Below are 20,892 nucleotides of genomic sequence, written 5' to 3'. Positions count from 1 at the left end.
TTCTACTGGAGGCACAAGGCCTTGAACTTGTGGGGAGGGGGAAAGGCAATTACATCGACCCCAGTGTTTCATTGGTACTTAATTTATCGACCCTGAAAGGATGAAAGGCAAAGTCAACCTTGGTGGAATTTGAACTCATAACATAGTGATTGGCGAAATACTGCTAAGCATTTTATCCAGTGTGCTAATGATTCTGCCAGCTCACCGCTCTAATAATAACAATAACAATGATAAACTTACCATGAGCCTATGTAAGAAATAATTTTCTTTTCTTTTTCTTCCGAAGGTGCTACAAGTGGCTGTGTGATAACTTCAGCAGTTTTTTAAATGTTTGTGAGTAGCAGAGTTGAACCGACCTATTTTAATTGTATCATGCTTTGATAAACTTATGTATAATCCAGATCTATATTTTATATTTTGTTTATACAAATTTTATACAAATTTAAGACATTATAATAATTATGTTGCACATATATGTGTAATTTCCTTGCAATAAAAAAAAATATATTCTGTCTATATTTTATGGCATTTATATTTGTATTTGAACAATGTATACATGAAATTCTACATGAATGCATGTGTGTGTGTGTGTGTGTATGTGATTATCATTATCAACATTGTTTCTCAATGTCCACATGGATCAAATGAAATTCATGGAGGAAGATTTTCTACAGCTGGATGCCCTTCCTATCACTAATTCTCACCTGTTTTCAAGGAAGGTAATATTTCTCCGCTGGCCAGACGTTTTCACAGAAGAATGAAAATTCAAGACAACACATGCACGTATAACAACTGTCACATGATGTCAAGACAAAGCAACATTAATATCCATCACATGCACACATTTATACATAAACAGGCATATATAGATGGATAGATTTCAGTTTCCATTTACCAAATCCACTCACAAGGCTTGCCACATAATGGGACTGAACTTGAAATTATGTGGTTTGGAAACAAACTTCTCAATCACACATCAACACCTGCACTTACACACATCCCATAAATAATGCAGTTTTTTTATACTTCTTTTTATTTTTCAAAATTAAAATAAACAAAGTTTATCAAAAATAAAGTGAGTATTCCTTAACATAAATATACTATGTACCATTATATTATAATGCTATTTGCCTTGAACATAAATATACTATATACAGTATAATAATTATTTACCTTGAACTTAACTATTCCTGATACTAATATAGTATTAACATATAATTATGAGCATAACTAAATATTAATATACAATTATGCCCATAAATAATGCAGTTTTTTTATACTTCTTTTTATTTTTCAAAATTAAAATGAACAAAGTTCGTTTTAATCTAAAATATACTCTCCTTCATTTTCTACAATGCTCTTCCATCTATCTGGTAGACTTGCAATGCCCCTCTTCGCTTGTCCATCATGAAAAACACTCCTCCAGTACTGTTCTGACCTCATCTACAGAATTTATATTTTTTCCGTCCAAATGATTTAGAAGACTATGGAATAAATGATAATTAGATGGGGTAGTATCCGGCAAATAAAATAGGTAGGGCCTCATACATGTGCATATATATTATATATATATATGCACATACACATTGATAAACTTTAACTTAAGTCTTAGCAAGTATTTGTGCAGATCTTGTCTAACTAATATGACAATCTGAAGAAAGTTGTTTTGAGATAGTAATTGCACAATTAAAAATTTAACTATTTAAAACAAATCAAAAATATCAACTCAAATTAGCCACTCTCAGCTTACTTCATGGCCTCAAGACAGCTCCAGAACCTGGTGCACACGTTCCTCAGTGTGTTCCTGGGAAGATCTTCAAACACTTCCTTCATCTAAGCCATGAGCTCAGCCTTGGTATTGTAGGCAGAGAAGTTGGTACCTTTCTCAACTATGCCCCACACATAATAACCTATGGGATTACAATTGGGAGAATTAGGGGGCCAGAAATTGGGGTTGGCTAAGTTGTAGAAATTCTCTGATGATTGCTTCTAACTCTTTCTGGAGGTATGGCAAGAAGCAGAATCCTGCTGGTACACATATGGCCTTCCAGCAGCAACTCTCTCCAGCCAGGATTTGACCAGTCTTGAACAACTTCAGTCATCTGAATTGAGCCTATGGCCTTGTTCAAAAATGTGGGGATGAATTCTGGTGTGCTAACACCGTCAAACTGCCTGTTGTGTCCCTTCCTGCTGCACAAGGCTTCATAGTCTCTGTTGCAGCTGTCTATGTAACATCTTACAGTCTTTACAGTGTTCACAGAGCACTGAGCAGCAAATGTTGATGTTAGCATTTTGATACCTAGCATAAATCATCATTATGCAGGTAACTTTCTTCCAATATTCCGATGACTTCCAGTCCTCCACATCAACTAACTTTTTCTTAACTACAATCCTTATGCTCTCCAACACTGTTTGCCAATACATCAAGATATTCCTGAAAAAAAGGAAACAAAATATCATCTCGTTTAGCTTGAGTGTGTGTGTGTGTGTGTGTATATATACATATATACCATCATCATCCTTTAACGTCCATTCCATGCTAGCATGAGTTGGATGATTTGCCAAGCGAAATCGTGATGACACCTGTGCCCAGCGTTGCCTTCCTGGCACATGTGCGGTGGCATGTGTAAAGACATTCGAGCAAGATCGTGCCAGTGCCACTGGACTGACCCCTGTGCAGGTGGCACGTGAAATACACCATTTTTAGCGTGGCCGTTGCCAGTACCGCCTGACTGGCCTTCGTGCTGGTGGCACGTAAAAGCACCCACTACACTCTCTGAGTGGTTGGCGTTAGGAAGGGCATCCAGCTGTAGAAACTCTGCCAAATCAGATTGGAGCCTGGTGTAGCCATCCGGTTCACCAGTCCTCAGTCAAATCGTCCAACCTATGCTAGCATGGAAAGCAGACGTTAAACGATGATGATGATGAAGTGTGTGTGTGTACATGTATATAGATGTATGTATTACTGTCTCATTGTCTTGACTTCATGTGATAGTTGTAAACAAACATCAACGTCATGAAAACATGTTTGGTCATTGGAAGTATTACCTTACTTGGAAACAGAGGAGGGTTGGCATCAGGCAAAGCATCTGGTTGTAGAAAATGCACCTCAACAAATCCAACCTGATTAATGCAACCACAGAAAAGTGGCTGTTAAACAATGAAGATGGCATAATTTCATCATGCTACCCAGGTCTTATGAAGGTTTTGCTCTCTGCTTCTCAAAGCTTGTGATTCTTTGCTGCTATAGTCTTGCTGGCTGCAACTGCTTCCCAGGTGTTGGAGGTGATGTTGGTTGCTTTCATGTCAGACAGGCACAGATCCTTCTATTTCAGGTGAGAGTAACTGTTACCTCTCAACATAGATGCCAATTCACCACTAAGCAGGTCTTTTTGAATACAACTATGATATATCTGTATATATACATACATGCATATATGATATATAGTGTATATTATACATATATAATGTATATATTATATACACATATATCCACATATATAAAATACATAATCTGTTTAAAAAAAAGCAGTGTTAAGGCATGTTTTATATAAAAAAAAAATTACATACATATGGGTCACAAAGTATGTGTGTGCATAAAGCTTCAAGTACATCAACATATTGTCATCATTTTGTGTTTCTGCATGCTTTCAGGAGTCAGATGGGTCTTCCCCAGTTCAGTCTCTTGCTACTTGTTGCAGTCCTTTCTCATTTCTTTCATGAGATCCAGCATTCACCATTTTATTCCACTTCTTTCTCAATCTTCCTATTTTGCATACATCTTTTACTTGGATTACTTAACACTTCATCCGACTGTTATCCTTCAAAAGCATCATGCGTCTATACTAGAAACCTTCTCTCTTGCACACATCTGATTCCTCTTATACAAATTGTTTCCTTCAGCTTATCTATCTGCTGTTTTCCATGCACACTAACAGAATACAAGGTGTTCATAAATTATCTTTACAATTCCCACAATTTATTATCAAAATGTGTTGCATGCAACCAATGGAGCCCATGTGGAAGTGTTCTGATGTTTCTAATAAAATTTTATTTATTTGCCTAAGTTATCTAGTAAATTCTGCTGAGTTATCCTTATTTTTCATTTTTTATGAATTCTTCAAATTGTAAAAGTAATTTATGAACACCCTGTACATTTGGCCAAGCTTGCTCACCTCATTCCTATCTAGGATTTATATTCAATGCCTATGTTTCATTAACATGCAGTCTTACGTTTTATATACAAAATCATACAATCCGCCCTTTAATCATCAGAATCCCTTAGGTACCAACAGAAATAATAACTCCCCAAACCCTTTCTACCTCAACCATATACTGGCCATTATGCTTTTGCAACATCTACCTCTGCTGTTAGTTAGATAATAGAGGTATAGATGCTATTACCTATTTCTACTGAGCTTTCTGAGCAAATGTGAGTCCAATCTAATTGGTAACCACTCTTGTGAATCAGCTATAATTGAAGTCGCTTTTCTGACAACCTATCTGTGATATCACAGCATTGCTTATGCACCCATTGTTTATACTGAGTACACAGTTTAGAATTTCTACTGATTTCTTTTCTGCATAACAGTCATGGCATTTCTGAGATAATAGTAAAAGCTTGTATTGTATCTTGCTAATGAAAACTTTTGTCTTTGCTACGCTTAATTCTAAACCTCTAGATTGTAGGCTTTGTTTCCATGTTTGGGACTTTCCCTCAACCTTTTCAAATGATCGAGCTTGGAAAACCAGGTTGTTGACATTAAAGAGTTTCCATGAACAGCCAACCCTATACTCCCACCTCTATTATGGCCTGAAGAGCTAAAATAAACAGAAAAGACTGAGAAATTGCTGCTAAATTCTTCACTTAAGATGTTGCTAAAGTATATATATATATATATATATATATATTTATATATATACACATCATACACACACACATACATATATGCATTTAAATATATTTACAAGATGGAAGGAGCTGTGTCCATTTAAAAACAAATTAAAATAGTAATATATATATATATTTTTTATCCATTTTTTTCCCCTCTTCTTGCTTTTTCTCCTTCAGTAACATTCCAAGTCTGTGAGAGACAGACAGACAGGCAAGTAGTTAGTTCTACTGTTTGTAATGTTTTGTGATTGGTAGGTCACTTTGATTTTCAGACACGGAAAGCCTTCGTTTTATAGTCTTTCTGGCTTTCTGGTTCGCTATATCACCTAAGTGGTCTAAAGACGGATCCACTATGTGCTCCGACACAGAGCTGACACTATTGCAATCAGGGGAGTCAAAGTCTGCCTCCTCATGCCCTTCACAGATTTTGGTATCAAGGTCAGCATAAGAAGGTAATTTACTAGTAAACTTGTCCTCATACAAAACAAGCTTCTGGTTTAGTTCAGCAATTTTCCTCCCCTGGTCATTCACCCTATCATTAAGTTCCGCCATCGTTTTGCCCTGGCTTAAAAGTTTGCTGCTCAGCTCATCAACCTTACGTTCTTCTTCGAGAAGTCGTGTGTTCAAGTCGGACAAACATTTGTTCTGGATTTTGCAGCGCTTCTTCTGAACAAGTACTTTCTTTGCAAGCTCTCTGGAGTTTTTGCGCTGCATGCTGTACTTACTCTGCATTTCGTTAAGTTCTCGTTTGAAAACCTTCATGGAATTGCTGTGTGAACGAATCAGTGTATGCATGTTAGTGATCTCTTCCCTTAGGGAAATGGCTCGAATACTAGGCTGGGTGTTATTCAGTGGTACTATAGCACTGGAAGTTCCTAAAACACACAAGAAAAACAAACGTCAGTGTAAACTAAATACAGCAATATGTGTTGCGTTTTATAAGTAATTCACAGGAAAAATTATTGGAAAAAAAGAATAGAGAAAATGGAAAAGTGCAGTGTATCTCTCATTTATTTAAACAGCTTTGTAATACTGCAAGGTATTTTGTCAGGCAACTCCACTGATTCTGCTATCCAGATACTACTATATTTTTCTTTTCTGTGTTGTACTGTATATTGGCCTGAAACATGGACGGTTTCAGTTACAAATCAGTTTTCCCCTGCTCAACCGTTCTTTATTTGTGGAGAAAGGGACACTATGAATGGCCTCTCACGACCCTTCTTATAGCACATCATAGCCAATTCCTGGAGAGAATTGACCCCCAGGTACTTTACTGAATCCAGAAGGATGAAAAGCAAAGTTGACTGTGTTAGGATTTGAGCTCGAACAAATACTGCTTGGCATTGTCATGGCACCTGTGCCCAGCATCACCTTCCTGGCGCTTGTGCTGGATGGCATGTGTAAAGACATTCAAATGAGATCATTGCCAGTGTCACCGAACTGGCTCCTGTGCAGGTGGCACGTAAAATACACCATTTTGAGCGTGGCCGTTGCCAGTACCGCCTGACTGGCCTTCGTGCAGGTGGCACGTAAAAGCACCCACTACACTCTCGGAGTGGTTGGCGTTAGGAAGGGCATCCAGCTGTAGAAACTCTGCTAAATCAGATTGGAGCCTGGTGTAGCCATCTGGTTTCACCAGTACTCAGTCAAATCATCCAACCCATGCTAGCATGGAAAGCGGACGTTAAACGATGATGATGATGATGATGATTGTATCTGAAGTTTTAACTACTCTACTGATATTTTGCCTGTCCTAGTATATTGCTGGTACCTAAATCAAGAATTTGTTGTATAATATTTGACATACCTTATTTGTCTATGCTACTTAAATATATGTCACTGGCCACTTTGAGTTATCTGTTTTAGTTTATTTTTGTTTAAATTAAGCAAATTACCTGGACCATAAAAGTTTTCTACTCTTTTTCATATGACTAAGTCCTATGGCTACTGGTGATGAGGTTGGAAAATTGTTGTGTTGAAAACAGTTATCGAACCAGAAACACATGTCTATGACTGTCCTCTTGTTTCCAGACAAGAAGCTTGTTCTTTTCCTTAGTGGCATGGCAACTTTGGAGAATTCCTATTCTTAAGATTATCTCTCCATCTCAAGTGGAGTTGGTCATAATTGCCATTTAGTAATTAGGTAATTTGGTAATTAGTAATTTGGCTTCATAGAGGTAATGATAAATAACTGAAACCTTTGGTAATATGCTGCACTTGAGTAGAAGACTCATCGAGCCAAGTGGCAGATACTGGTGTCATGCAACTGGTACCTGTGCTGGTGGCACATAAAAGCACCCATTACACTCTTGGAGTGGTTGGCGCTAGGAAGTGCATCCAGCTGTAGAAACCATGCTAAATCAGACTGGAGTCTGGTGCAGCCCCTCAACTTACCAGCCCTGGTCTAACCATCCAACCCATGCCAGCATGGACAATGGACGTTAAATGAAGATGATGATGATAATGATGATGATGATAATAATGATGATGACACAACCCCTTGAGATGGAGATAATATTAATAAATCAAGAATTTATGTTGTATAGTGTTTAGCATACTTGTATTTTGTTTGTTACTCAAATACATGCCACAGGCCACTGAGTTATGTCTCTTAGCTTGTTTTTGTTTAAATTATCCAGGTCAACCCTGGCAGAGTTTGAACTTGGAATGTGAAGGGAAGTAACTAAACTAAATTGGAAATCTCCATCAATTCTGTTGTTCACCGAAACACATTCTTTTATTCTTTTACTTGTTTCAGTCATTTGACTGTGGCCATACTGGAGCACTGCCTTGAAGGGTTTTAGTCGAACAAATCGCCCCCCCCCCCCGCCCAGGCCTTATCTTTTATCAAGCCTTGTTCTATCAGTGTCTTTTGCCGAACTGCTAAGTTACAGGGATGTAAATACACCAACACCGGTTGACAAGTGGTGATGGGGAGGACTAACACACACACATACATACATACATATATATATATATATATATATATATATATATATACATAAAATGAGATTCTTTCAGTTTCTCTCTACCAAATCCACTCACAAGGCTTTGGTCAGCCTGAGGCTATAGTAGAAGACACTTGCCTAAGGTGTCACGCAATGGGACTGAACCCAAAACCATGTGGTTGGGAAGCAAGCTTCTTATTGCACAGCCATACCTGCGCTTATATTCATAAATTTAATCCCATGACCTTTTAATTGTATCATTCTCTGCACAAGTTTTATGCCTACGCTGGAAATATAGACATAAGGCCAGAAACTTTGGAGAATCAGTTGAATAAACTGACTCAAGTACTTGACTGTCACTTTATTTTATTGAACCCCAAAAGGACAAAAAGCAAAGTTGACTTTTAGCAGGAGCAAATACTGTAATGCTTTTAATTATATTGGGTTTTAACATTGCTAGAAGGGTAAAAATATTAAAGACAAGAAATATAGTTGATTGGCATCAACATCAACTACCGTCCTCCGTCTTCCATGCTGGCATGGGTTGGACGGTTTGACAGGAGCTGGCCAGGTAGAAAACTACATCAGGCTACTGTGTTTGTTTTGGCAGGGTTTTTACAGTTGGATGCCCTTCCTAACATCAACCACCATGTAGCGTGGACTGAGTGCTTTTTACATGGCACCAACACAGGTGAGGTCAGTTTTGGCATGGTTTTTACAGCTGGATGCCCTTCCAAATGCCAACCAATTCAGTGTGGATTGGATGCTTTTTACGTGGCACCAGCACTGACAGGATCACCAAGTAACTTGCAAGACAAGGAATCTTGAGAGGGGAGGGGGCATTGGTGGTGATCTTGTGTCAGAAGATGAAAGATTAGTGTGACAGAGAGACAGAAACGGGAGTCTTGCTATAGAGGAGGTACATGGTTACCCAGCCAAAAGAGAAAGAGAGGAGTTGGATAGTTTGACAGGAAACAATGAGTCCAAGGACAGCATCGAACTACAATGTAAGCTTGGGCATGGTTTTTACATCTCGATGCCCTTCCTAACGCCAACCACATTACAGTATAGACAGATTGCTCTTTTTTGTGCCACCTGCACTATTGAGGTTGCCATGCAGTCCACAGGATGAGTCCTGGGGCAGGTGGGGAGTGGTCAGTTTTATGTTAGGGGACAAGGGGATTACTATGAGGGATCTACATAGCTACTTACAACTAGAATGGAAGAACAAAAATAAATAATAAGTATTTGTTTCTAGTATAGACACAAGTCCAGAAATTTTGGAGGAAGGTATAACTCAATTCCATTGATCCCAATGTTTGTTTTTATTTTATCGATCTTGGAGCAACGCAATACAAAGCAAAGCCAACTAAGGTAGAATTTGAAGTCAGAATGTTAAGAACTTGAAGAAATACCACAAGCATTTTTCCAAAACTCTCACAGACGAATACTTTTTTTTAAGTAACAAAATGTTATGTTTTTTTTACATTTTCTTCATAGTTTCAACATTTCCAGCATATAAGCAAACTGCATATTAATCTTTTATGTAAAATATTTTTTTAAAAAGAGGGGGGGGGGAGGAGGAGGAGGAGGAGTAAAAGCAAATTTTAATTTCTTACCAGCTTCTGATTCTGAGTTGACATTAAAGTTGCCAAGAGTGAGGCGAACACTTGGCATCTTCTGTTTCAATGAAGGCACAATTTTCTCTTCAAAATGCTCCATGGCCATGGAAGATATATCTCGCAGTTCCTGGAGGAACTCATGTGCGCGAGGAGGTTGGCATGTACACTGAAGTGTTTGCAGTATATGGTAAAGCTCGTCCAACACCTGACACAAAGATGAAAAACGTCATGTAAGGATAAAGAATATGACAGATATGTGAATGTGCATAAATTAAAAAAAAAAAAAATTAGAAAAAATATATATGAGCAAATGAACAACAAAATAAGGAATGAAGAGTAAAGGTGACCTCAGTGGGGTTTGAACTCAGAATGTAAAGTGCTGGAACAAATTTATCGTTTCAGGTGGGTTGCCTGGACTGAAACTACTTTTCCTCTCCAGGTGTTTCTGTCAATGAATGACATTTTTGAGGTCTTGTATTGCTAACTTAATATCATGAGAGGATTGATCAGAGTACTTCATTCTGAATAATTCAGCATGAGAATTACTGGAACAAATACTGCAACATATCTGTACTGACACTATAACGATTCAGTCAATCAATAGTAATAATTGTTTTATTTACCACATGGGTTGATAGAGGTAATACCAGAAAAATAGCACAACACTATGAAAAATAGCTCACACAACTTGCAATACACAGCTGCCACCTATTAATATGACACAATCTGTACAGTACATATAAAAAATGTTCTACAATCACCATCCAACATAAGAACAACTCACAATCAGATATGTATATCTGTTCGCTCTTTTGTTCATTTTATGTCTGTTTTTCTATGTGGGCACAGGTTGGATAAATACTTATTTGAGGCAGTATTTAACAGATGGGTATACTCTTCCAGATGGGTACCTGTCTTTCAAGTCAAGGATTTTCATTTCACTACATTTTGAAACCACAAAGCTGCAGGATGTAATGTTCTCTAGTAATGTAAACATAACACCACCATTTTTTAAAACTCAAGCAGTCTCATGTAAACCAGCAGAAAACACAACTTTGTAGCCACATGCACGCAACATACTTGCACGCACACATGCACAGCATATTCCAAAGAATTTCCAATCTTAGTCACAAGTACTGATTGGGCTGTAGTTGTAGTAGAAGACATTTGATCGAGGTGCCAAACAGTCAAATTGAACCTGAGACCATATGGAAATATCTAACCTCACTTAAACGTAGATGTTCTGTTAGAACAAACTATACTGCAGTAGATACCATGAGAGAAACTCATGTATATGCTCTTGGTGGAAAATGCATACTTGTTTATATCACTAGTTTGGAGATAAATCCCTGTCAACTCCAGCATTGAGACCACCAGATCACATGATTTCCACCTTCCTTGGTCTCATTAATGACTGCTAAGAGATAGCAGCAACTCATCTCCCCATCAGCGATATACAGAAAATCAGTGCCAGAGCAGGCCTTGGTGTTGCAATTAGCCAGTGAGCTTGTTGAAAAAATATATGGTGACAGAGGCAGTATTAAGACTGGGAGGTAATATTTAACCCCACTTAAATGTGGATGTTCTGTCAGAACCTCCACATTTAAGTGTGGTAGATGCTATGAGAGAAACTCTCATATTGGCTTCTGGTGCAAAGTTTGTTCCAACAGAACATCCACATTTAAGTGGGGTTGAATACTTCCTCTCAGTTATTAATACTGCCTCTGTCACTCATATATGTGGAGGTGCAATGGCCCAGTGGTTAGGGCAGTGGACTCGCGGTCATAGGATCGTGGTTTCAATTCCCAGACTGGGCGTTGTGAGTGTTTATTGATCGAAAACACCTAAAAGCTCCACGAGGCTCCGGTAGGGGATGGTGGCGAACCCTGCTGTACTCTTTCACCACAACTTTCTCTCACTCTTACTTCCTGTTTCTGTTGTGCCTGTAATTCAAAGGGTCAGCCTTGTCACACTGTGTCACGCTGAATATCCCCGAGAACTACGTTAAGGGTACACGTGTCTGTGGAGTGCTCAGCCACTTGCACGTTAATTTCACGAGCAGGCTGTTCCGTTGATCGGATCAACTGGAACCCTCGACGTCGTAAGCGACGGAGTACCAACAACAACACTCATATATAATTTTTGAGACCATATGGTTGTAAAGAATACTACTTAACTTCACAGCCATACTTGTACTGATACAACAAATACACTAAACACTAAAACAACACCAAAAAACAAAATACATCCTATAACAAAGTAAAACTGATGCACCATATGAATACAATCTTGCAACCCTTAAAAACAATGTTGCACACACATTTTAGGAACATAGAAGGTGCACCTAATGGTGCAGTATAATCTTGCACAAAATGGTTGAAAATACAATGATAAATAATATCAGACCTTTCCTGGTATAAAGCAACAAAGGCCCATGTCAATGTATCTCAGGTATGTCATTCCAAGCAAAGATAACCGTGTTTCGATAGCGGAGAGAATATCGACATGACGAGCTAATTGGTGGTTGCGCCGTTCTGACTCCCTTCTTGGCAGCTGGCCCTTGATCTGACGTTGTACAAACGCATGATATTTATGGACACGAGCAAAGCCTTGGTTCAGGATGGCCTGAGCTTCAACGTTAAACGAGTGGCATACCTGTATAAAATAACAGAGAAATGTTTCACTGATTAAGGTAAAAAAAAAAAGAAAGGTAGACAAATAATAAAACTGAAAAAGGTGGGAGCTGGAAAGAGAAAAAAAACTCAAAGAAAATATGTACAAGGAAGATGGTAGGATTGTTTGATCGTTTATGTTAAACAACTGCTGGATCTTTTTTATATTTTTATCAACTCCAGAAGTGAAAACCCAGTGAAGCTGCATGTCCTAGTGGTTAGGGTGTTGCATCCTCGATCGCAGGTTCAATTCCTGGACTGGGCAGCATGTTGTGTTCTTGAGTAAAACACTTCATCTCATGTTGCTCTAGCACTGTGTGGGGACTGGCATGTCAAAGAATAAACCCAACATTTGCTCTGCATGTCGTAAAAGGCAACTAAAAGAGGATGAGGTAGGATTTGCACTCCAACTTCATAAAACTGTCACCAGCAATGACTACCTAAATGGGTTGGAGAGTCGTCACTGGAGTCATCCACCAAGAATAAGGAATCATCAGCAAATGGTGGATGCAGCAACAACACACTGTTACTGCTACCACTACAGAAGGATAAATATGAAAGTCAATGGGATTTGAACTGAGAACATAGAGGGCTTTAAGATCAATACTGTCACTTTCCCAATACTTCTCTACTTCCATTTTTGACAGCTATTTAACCAAGATAATTCAACATTTTAGTATTTTCTTTCTTACTGCATCAACTCACAAATCATGGTTTCTTTCTGTTTGGCTCCAGAAACCATTACCAGTTCCAGAGATCTATGAAATATCATAGGCACTACCCACTTTACTTTGACAAAGTCATAAAACAAATGTTTTAAAGATCACTCAATCTTGCTATCTTACTCTGATATTTTTCTCTCATCACCTTTTTAAATGTTTTTTTTTTTTTGTCCCATACCCTTTTCCCAACATTTTCATTGGTCTAAAATTTTGGTACAAGGCTAGTATCTTGAGGTAGGGAGTAAGTCAGTTACATTGACCCCCAATGCTCAACTGGTATTTATTTTATTGACCCCAAAAGGATGAAAGGCAAAGTTGATCTTGGTGGAATTTGAACTCAGAATGTAAAGACAGACAAAATGCCACTGAGCGTTTTGCCCTTCGTGTTAATGATTCTGACAGCTTGCCACCTTAACTTCTCTCAGTATATTACTTTTGTGGACCACCAGAGGTCCACAGACCACAAATTGGGAACCACTGTTCTATAGGCACAAGGCCTAAATTTTTTTTTGGGGGGGGGGGGGGCGTAGTCGATTATATCAACCTCAGCACTTGACAAGTACTTATTTTTATCAACCCTGAAAGTTTGAAAGGCAAAGCTGAGTTTGGCAGTGTTTGAACACAATGTAAAAAGCCGGAAGAAATGCAATAAAGCAGTTTGTCCGATGCGTCAACGATTTTGCCAGCTCGCTGCCAACCATCTTTAAAATAATTTTCTAATGAAAATTTTCAAGCAGTTTCAAGCAATTTTCATTACATTCCCCTGATTCATTACGGGTACCTGATATTACATGACTAACTCCAACATATGATTCATTCTGGTAAAATATGACGAGGGAGATTTGACTGCTACCTCCAGTAAGTCTAGAGGTTCTATCGAAGCTTCGTGGCTTTAGTATTGTTCTTGATTAGCCCCAGATCAGCTCTATTCCGTTTTCTTTTGTAGGGTACGTGTTAAGGAAAATTTGGCAGCTATTTCTAGCAAGTAGAGCAGTGGTTCCTAACCTGTGGTCCACAAAGGTAGTACTGGGGGTCCGTGAACATGTAAAAGTGATCGACCTTTCAATATCCTGGAGTCAGTGGGAAAACTCATTTAAATAAAAGAGGTCCTTGGTAATGAAAAGATTGGGAACTACTGACGTAGAGACTACTTCTTCAGCTTGTTCATGTGAGTGTGTATATAGAAATGCGTATAAGAAAGTAAATGTATACAACACGCAAAAACGACAAAAAAAAAAGAAAGAGACAAGTCGACCAACATCACATAACGATCTTGGACACAATTATTATTTAGCCCCAGGCCATCCCTAAACGAGTAGACAAACCTATGATCAGAGATATTCCAGTTTCGATAAGCCCCCACCCTTCTCTTCAGGGCCTCTCAGAATACAGCACATAATGCCTGTTTTTGTTGTTGTGTTTAGCTTAGGGCATAGTTGAGTAGACCTATGTTCTAACTGTGATCACCCCGTCTTTTACTATGTGCTAGAACCCAGGGTTCTTGTTTAAGAGGGAAGGGTGGATAACGTGGAAGATTATCCAACTGGAGGGAAATTTGGCTGCTATTTCTAGAGCAGTCATGGGTAAATGCGGCCCTTGGAACTTTCTGAATGGCACGCCAATGAAAAATTACCTTAATCTTTTTTTTTTTTTAGTAGCGCGGCTCGCTTGATTGCTGATGAGTCATATCCCATGCAGCCTGCTTCTCAAAAAAAAGGTTGCTCATGTCTGAAGTCGAGTGTAATTTAGCTGCTATCTTCAGCAGCTCGAGGGATAGAATAAAAAGCTCACCCGATTCTGTTCAAGTGATTTCTATAATAGCAGAATGAGGGATTATGCAAACAAACATACATGTATCAAAGGATTTTTTTTTTCATTTCCCCTCGTATTTCCGACACCATCTTAGATTGAACTAAGGCGACGAGCTGGCAGAATCGCTAGCACACCGGATAAAGTACGTAGCGGCGTTTCGTCCGACTTTACGTTCTGAGTTCAAATTCCGCCAAGGTCAACTTTGCCTTTCATCCTTTAGGGGTCAATAAAAAAAAAAAAAGTACCACTCTAGCACTGGGGTCGACTTAATCGACTTGCCCCCTCCCTCGAAATTGCTGGCCTTGTGCTAAATTCTGAAATCATTAGATTGAACTAAAAGGAAGCGAGCGGGACGAAACATTGGTACATCAGTTTAAATGCTCGGCATTCCTCCTGGTTCTCTACGCTGAGTTTAAATTCCGCCGAGGTTGACTTTGCCTTTCAACCTTTCAGAGTCTATAAACAGTTGAGCACTGGCCTAGTGCCAAAATTAGAAAGAAATGCAAGATTTAAATATAAATTTCTTACGAAATAAAAAGACACGAAGTGTCAGGACCAAAAGGGGAATGGAAGTGGGTAAGGGAAATAAATAAAGTTATGAAGTACTTAACGAAAATTATTAATTAATGATATAAGCAAAATGACAACAATTAAGAACGAAATCTGATCGCAGATTCGAGTATCCAACAGCCTTAACTGCTCATATTTAATGACGCATTTTCGCTCGACTTACTAAAAATAACAGCCAAATCTCCCTCAAATTACACTTTGCAGGGTTAAAAAAAATAAGGACATGTTAAATAATGTAGTTCTTGGTTCTCTTGCACATAGGAAATGACGGAACGGTCACGACAGGAAAGTCTTTGATCGTCGGGCTGCTCGATCAGAGCTGACCGGGGGCGAAACAATAGTAGTAAAAACAATGACGCATTTCAAATATTGTAATTCTCACACTGGCACAATTTCTCGGAAGAAGAAGTGTGTATTGTCGACTGGACTATCCCCTCCTCGGGCGACCCCCTAAATCATAACCGGTACCTTATTTAAACATATTCACCACTGGTGATATGTTAAGTCATATCCCGCAGTTTGAACTACTAAGAACGTAACGAGCCAATGGAGTGTCCATGCGGTTGCTTAACACGCTAGAAATAGCAGCCCTTCCAAAAAAAAGGAAGGGGAATTTCACATCGGATAATGTAGTGAACGGATACGGCTGAAAATACAGGATGGTTATAGATGGTTTACCTCCGATCATACGTCTGCTCGACCAGCCAGAGCTGCCCTGGGGCTAAGCAACAACAGAGTTTCTTCGTGATTGCTAGAAATAACTCATCTTACCATCTTAAGAAAAGAGGGATACGTTGGACAAGGTAATTCTGAATATATTGCTTGGAATTTGAAAATTAAGATAGGATAGTCATGGCTGGAATGCTTTGATTAAAGTTAACCTGAATCTAAACAAACAACAACAAAAGGAAGGGAGAAATCGGATAGCGTAAGTCGCAAATATCCCAGAAAAGGAGATGGAACGGGATGAGATCACAGCTAGAATATCTTTTGATCATCGATCTGTTCGGTAAAAAGTCGACCTGGATCTAAAGGACAACTACTAAGATAGAGAATTAAATATATACTCGAAACCAGCTATCCTGGTACTCAACAAGGAGATCGCTGCGTTGTCATTCGATCTGCTAGAAATAGCAGTCTAATTCCTTTCGAATCACACACATACGCGCGCACCATGCTCCGCCTTAAAAAACACCCCGACAAAGACGGGGTGGTTACGACTGAAATGTCTTCGATCATAGGTCTGCTTGATCGAGGTTGACCTAGGGTTAAAAAAAAACAACAATAACAACAAACCCATAATTCCATCGACTGATGATAAATAATCTAAAAACGTTAAAAAAAAAAGCTGCTTCAGTAGTGGAAGAATTTGAAAGTAATAATTTAAATGGAGAAGGGAGAGGGGGGAATAAGGCATTATTAATGTATCAAGAATTTTATTACAAAAAAAAAAATAGACAGATCCATATAAAGTCACTAACGAATTTATGCGTCCGAATTGTTTACAAAAAAAAATGTCCAAGACATTTTTATGCAGACAATCAGGTTTAATAATGGAATTATTATTTTAAAACTACTTTGACAAGCATAAAACCTTAAATCTTTACAGAAAAGTGATCGTGTAAATGTATAGTTAACGTTGTTGGTGTTGATGTTGTGTAACCCCAGGTCAAAGGAATATTAGCCCTGATCGAAGGATTTCCAGGGAATAACCATACCGTTTATTTATTTATATTGCATTAAAAAAAAATTTATGCAGATAAGATAAAGCAATGAATGTATTAGCCGAGGAAAATTTAGTTGCTATAACTAGCAGACCAAGCGACCACGTTGGACCATGTTTTTTTTTTATCCAGACAGATTTAATAAAAGTGAAATTGTTATTTAAACTGTTTTAAATATGCATAGCACCTTAAATCTTAACAAAAACAGTGACTGTGTATACTGTACTGTCCCTGCTGTTATTTAACCCCAGGTCAACCCCGATCGATCAGATAAATCTATGATCAAACCATTTTTTTCTTTTTGCTAAGATATTTTTTTTTTACAGACAAGTACTATACCTAAAATTACATGACCCAATTTGTCCTTCCTGTTAGCTGAGGAAAATTTAGTTGCTATCTCTAGCAGAACGAGCGACTACTTTAGCGGCACCCTTGTTTGCTGTCATGTCTATAGGCCATGTTTGTTCCAAGTGGAAGAGGCGGAAGAATATATTGTGTATGATGCTTATGGCAAAATAATGAGCAATTCCAAAGATTGTGGGACATAATCAAATCGCTTAAATTTTTCGCCTGTCATTAGGTTTAGGTGCTGGTCGATATATCGATTGATTATTCACAGCAGATCTTATTTTTTTTTAAAGACTGTGTTACTACAGAGTTCAGCTGTTGTGAGGGTGAAGGTTAGAAAAACAAGTCAAAAGATTTAATTGGTTATTATTGCAGACTAACTAATTAATAGCTGAGATTGCATGTATCTCGTCTTGAGAGTGGCTATGACGGATATTAAGCAAGTTGCCTTGTAAAAAAGGAAATAATAGATAAATATATAAATAGAAATATTAATGATCATTAAATTGTTGGTGAAATACTATTTTATTTCTTTATTGTTTTATTTTATTTATTTATTATTTTTTTTTTTTGTGTGCCGATCAACCAACCTCATCGGATGTTCAAGACTACAAATCAGTGTTAACAATCATGACAAGGACAAATGCTAGAAACTATACGAACCAGACGTATTTCGCTGACTTCCTGAAACTGTAAATAAGTGAGGATTTTGTTGAAAACTTCTTTAGGTAAGTTTCGGATATTCAGAGATTGTTTCCCGTCATCGTCAGCAGCCATTGTAGCTTTTAACTAAATATACACACATTGGAGAAGTTGATGAAAAAATTTTAAAGGAATGCATACAACTGGAACGAAACAGTTCTCAGCTTATGACACAAAACGAAACGAAACTTCTCATAATAGAACTTCATTAATTTTTCTTTACAATGCTTAATTTTTTTTCTGTCAACGATTATAATAATTGACTTTTAGGTATCGCTTTTAGGCATGAAAAATGTATGAATATTATCAATTAGTTGGTTTAAATAGGAGTATGATGTCATTTTTGAAGTAGGTCGGTTGATCAAATTGAAGTTCGGGGTTCACTCCCTTGCCTTACTCGGCAAGAATTCTTCCTGTTTCTTCTGTATTGTTTCTGTTCGAGCGGACCTGTGGTCGTGGTTATTCCAGCCACAATAATCCCGTCGCTTTTCGTAATTAGTATGTCTTTTTAGATGGGATGGTGAGGTGTACTTTGGAAGAAGTTTGGCTTTTGTTCCTGCTGAGTGAACGCGACATGTGGAGGCTTCCTTATTAAGAATGGTGATTCTTCTTTCCCTCCTGGCAACTTCCCTCCCAATGTCTGCCAACAAAACATGCTAGAGCTAGACCCTATCCTGGCCAAACTGTTCAATCCCCTTACACACATACATTCTTCCCACTCTCTGGGTAAATTCTAATCTTTTGAAGCACGCTACAGTGTATTCCATTTCCAAGAAGAGTAATCTCTCTGACCCTACCAGCCAACACCCTATCGTCAACTGCCAATTGGCCCCCGTCCTCCCCGGCGAGAAATTTGATGAAAACATTGTTAGTACACTTGAAATCAGAAATGCAGTCAACCGTGCCTGACACGTGATTCATTCAAAACTGCCTACCCATAAGCTCTAATCATTTCCAGATTGCTCCAAGCCGGCGCGTTTTGGATGTCTCTCTGATGCACACTTAACGAACTGCTAGTTGTTACCTCCAAATCTACTCATTCTTACACAATATCATTCCACACCAAAGTATCATCCTAACTCTAACCCTAGACATTTCACATCAAACTTGCACTGACACCATAGTCTCAAAAATAACTTCAAAAAGCAATAATTTCTTCAGTAGAGAGATAGTCACAACGAATATCAAGAAAACAATATTGGATCCCGCCCCTATGTACAAGTAGCACCTAAGCAGAAATTTCTAGGTGTCTATTAATGCTAGCTACTCACCATCCCTGAAGATCTCCCCATAGCGAATGCCTATCCTCAACAGAGCAAAATATTGCACCAGAAAGATTAGGATTTCTCTCTGGAACAAAAAAAGAAAAAAAAAAGAAACAAAACAATAATAAAAGAACAAACAAACCAAACAAACTTCTTTTTGCAACAATTTATCCCCTACAAAGTTAAATCCAGATCTACAACGGGGTTGCTCTCACAACTGGGACGTTTTGCCGCTCCATATACCGACATGTGTCAGTGCAGCCTGTCGTTGCATCCACCCTTTATCGGTACTTGCTCTGATTATCCTGGGCAACATACCAAGCAGTGTCTCATCCAGTCCCTATCTCTACGAAATACTTCCTCAGTCGCTGTGATCATGTGGAATGTGGTCAACTAACACGAGCCGTCACTGCAGCCGGATCCTTGGAGAAGAGAACACGGTACGCAAGATCCAATTCGGAAAATCCAGCAACATGACTAAACAGGCTGAACTTACGCTCTTGAATCATACAAGTAACAGTATGCATCCCAGTTTCTGAATAAAGTCGTTGGTTGGATACAATATCCAACCAGTGGTAACCCATTACCTTGCGAAATGTCCTGGTACAAAGGAGGTCAGGTCCCCGGACAGTGTCCAAATCACTTAACAAGACAGGGAGGACCAGAGACCTGAAGACTCGAACCTTTGTCCTACTGCTCAGATATCAGCATCGCCAAACACCCTTGTCTAGTGAATCCATAACTGCACCAGTACGTCCAGGTCTTTTAAGACTTCAGACACGCAGCTAATGCTGTTATGCGCTACCCTGCCGGGATGAGTGAAGCGGTCAACAATTTCGACATTCTCACCCGCAACAGAGGCAAACGAGATGGAGTCCCCCAGGAAGCCAACGAAAGACTGGATTTTCGTCTTGACCTAAAAAAAACTCTAAATCCAAGTGGTTCTGAAAGGAGAGCACATACTAAAATCACATAAAGTAAAAAAAAAGTGCACTCCTGCTTCTGACCCAGAGATGTGCTGTCTCTTCTCTCTGCCTACCACAATGGTCTTTGTTCCTGCAGCTAAATTGTCTTATACCATTCTTATAAAGGCACTTCCAGCACAATCATCTCTCATTTTCTTGTCACCAGTATTGGGTCCAGTTCCTCAGACCTCGTACTAACCACTTCGTTTAGCCTCCCCCCCCCCAGATTGTCGGTCCTCTGAAATGATGTCCCTGCACATTTTCCTCTCAAACGTTTGGAAAGGGCATGACACAGAAAAAGGTAACTAGTATGAAATTGGCCGACTTCGTTGGAGCTACGTAACAGTAGTTTCAATCAATTAGCTTCTAAGTTCAAATTATAGATATCTATTTCGTCCATTCTTTCTCAAAAGTCAATAGGTGTAATATATCATTTAAATTAAACGCACTTTGTACAAAAGACTGCCTAAGGAACGAAACAAAATTTGAAACAGTGGGGAAGTGGGATAGTGATACCGTTTCATTTCTAGGTGGAATATGTATAATTTCGTTTAGAGAACTAATACTCTTGGGAGAGGTATGAAAATAACATTTTTACACGTTCTTTAAATATTGTAGGAAGTGGGTGATATTTCTGCTCTTGTGAAA

General features: G+C 38.6%; 2 protein-coding genes and 1 long non-coding RNA gene across 13 annotated transcripts in view; 2 read left to right on the top strand and 1 right to left on the bottom strand.

Annotated features, from left to right (window-relative positions):
- Nucleotides 1-518, top strand: part of LOC106875622 (3-oxo-5-alpha-steroid 4-dehydrogenase 1) — a 70,859-nt gene extending 70,341 nt beyond the window's left edge. For all 11 annotated transcript variants that reach the window (XM_089359550.1, XM_014923849.3, XM_014923844.3 and 8 more), the window contains one exon: nucleotides 287-518. The gene's annotated coding sequence lies outside the window, so the exon portion shown is untranslated. The remainder of the gene's footprint in view (nucleotides 1-286) is intronic.
- A 3,011-nt stretch (nucleotides 519-3,529) lies between these two features.
- LOC106875619 (F-box only protein 28) lies at nucleotides 3,530-18,134 on the bottom strand. Its single transcript, XM_014923837.3, has 4 exons — nucleotides 17,976-18,134; nucleotides 11,871-12,119; nucleotides 9,462-9,669; nucleotides 3,530-5,769 (listed from the first exon to the last, which is right to left on the bottom strand). Exons 1-4 carry the CDS (start codon nucleotides 18,087-18,089, stop codon nucleotides 5,120-5,122), a joined length of 1,221 nt encoding a protein of 406 aa, XP_014779323.1. The 5' UTR covers nucleotides 18,090-18,134; the 3' UTR covers nucleotides 3,530-5,119.
- On the top strand, nucleotides 14,546-18,040 carry LOC149133194 (uncharacterized). Its single transcript, XR_016243602.1, has 2 exons — nucleotides 14,546-16,043; nucleotides 17,920-18,040. It is a non-coding gene; the product is annotated as an uncharacterized LOC149133194 (long non-coding RNA).
- Nucleotides 18,135-20,892: the final 2,758 nt, after the last annotated feature.

The sequence above is a fragment of the Octopus bimaculoides genome, chromosome 11 (genome assembly GCF_046866305.1).
Source record: "Octopus bimaculoides isolate indiv1 chromosome 11, ASM4686630v1, whole genome shotgun sequence".
In the NCBI taxonomy this organism is placed as follows: Eukaryota; Metazoa; Mollusca; class Cephalopoda; order Octopoda; family Octopodidae; genus Octopus; species Octopus bimaculoides.
The sequence above is the reverse complement of the archived record's forward strand: the minus strand, read 5'-3'. Positions and strand labels throughout refer to the sequence as shown.

Bases quoted from the DNA above. Each gene is read 5' to 3' on its own strand.
- LOC106875619 (XM_014923837.3), bottom strand. From the start codon at position 18,089: ATGGCTGCTGACGATGACGGGAAACAATCTCTGAATATCCGAAACTTA. The intron at 12,120-17,975 runs GTTCGTATAGTT...TATTTTATACAG, and splicing joins AAGTCAGCGAAATACGTCTG to GTATGCCACTCGTTTAACGT. The intron at 5,770-9,461 runs GTAAGAAATTAA...TGTGTGTTTTAG, and splicing joins CAACTCAGAATCAGAAGCTG to GAACTTCCAGTGCTATAGTA.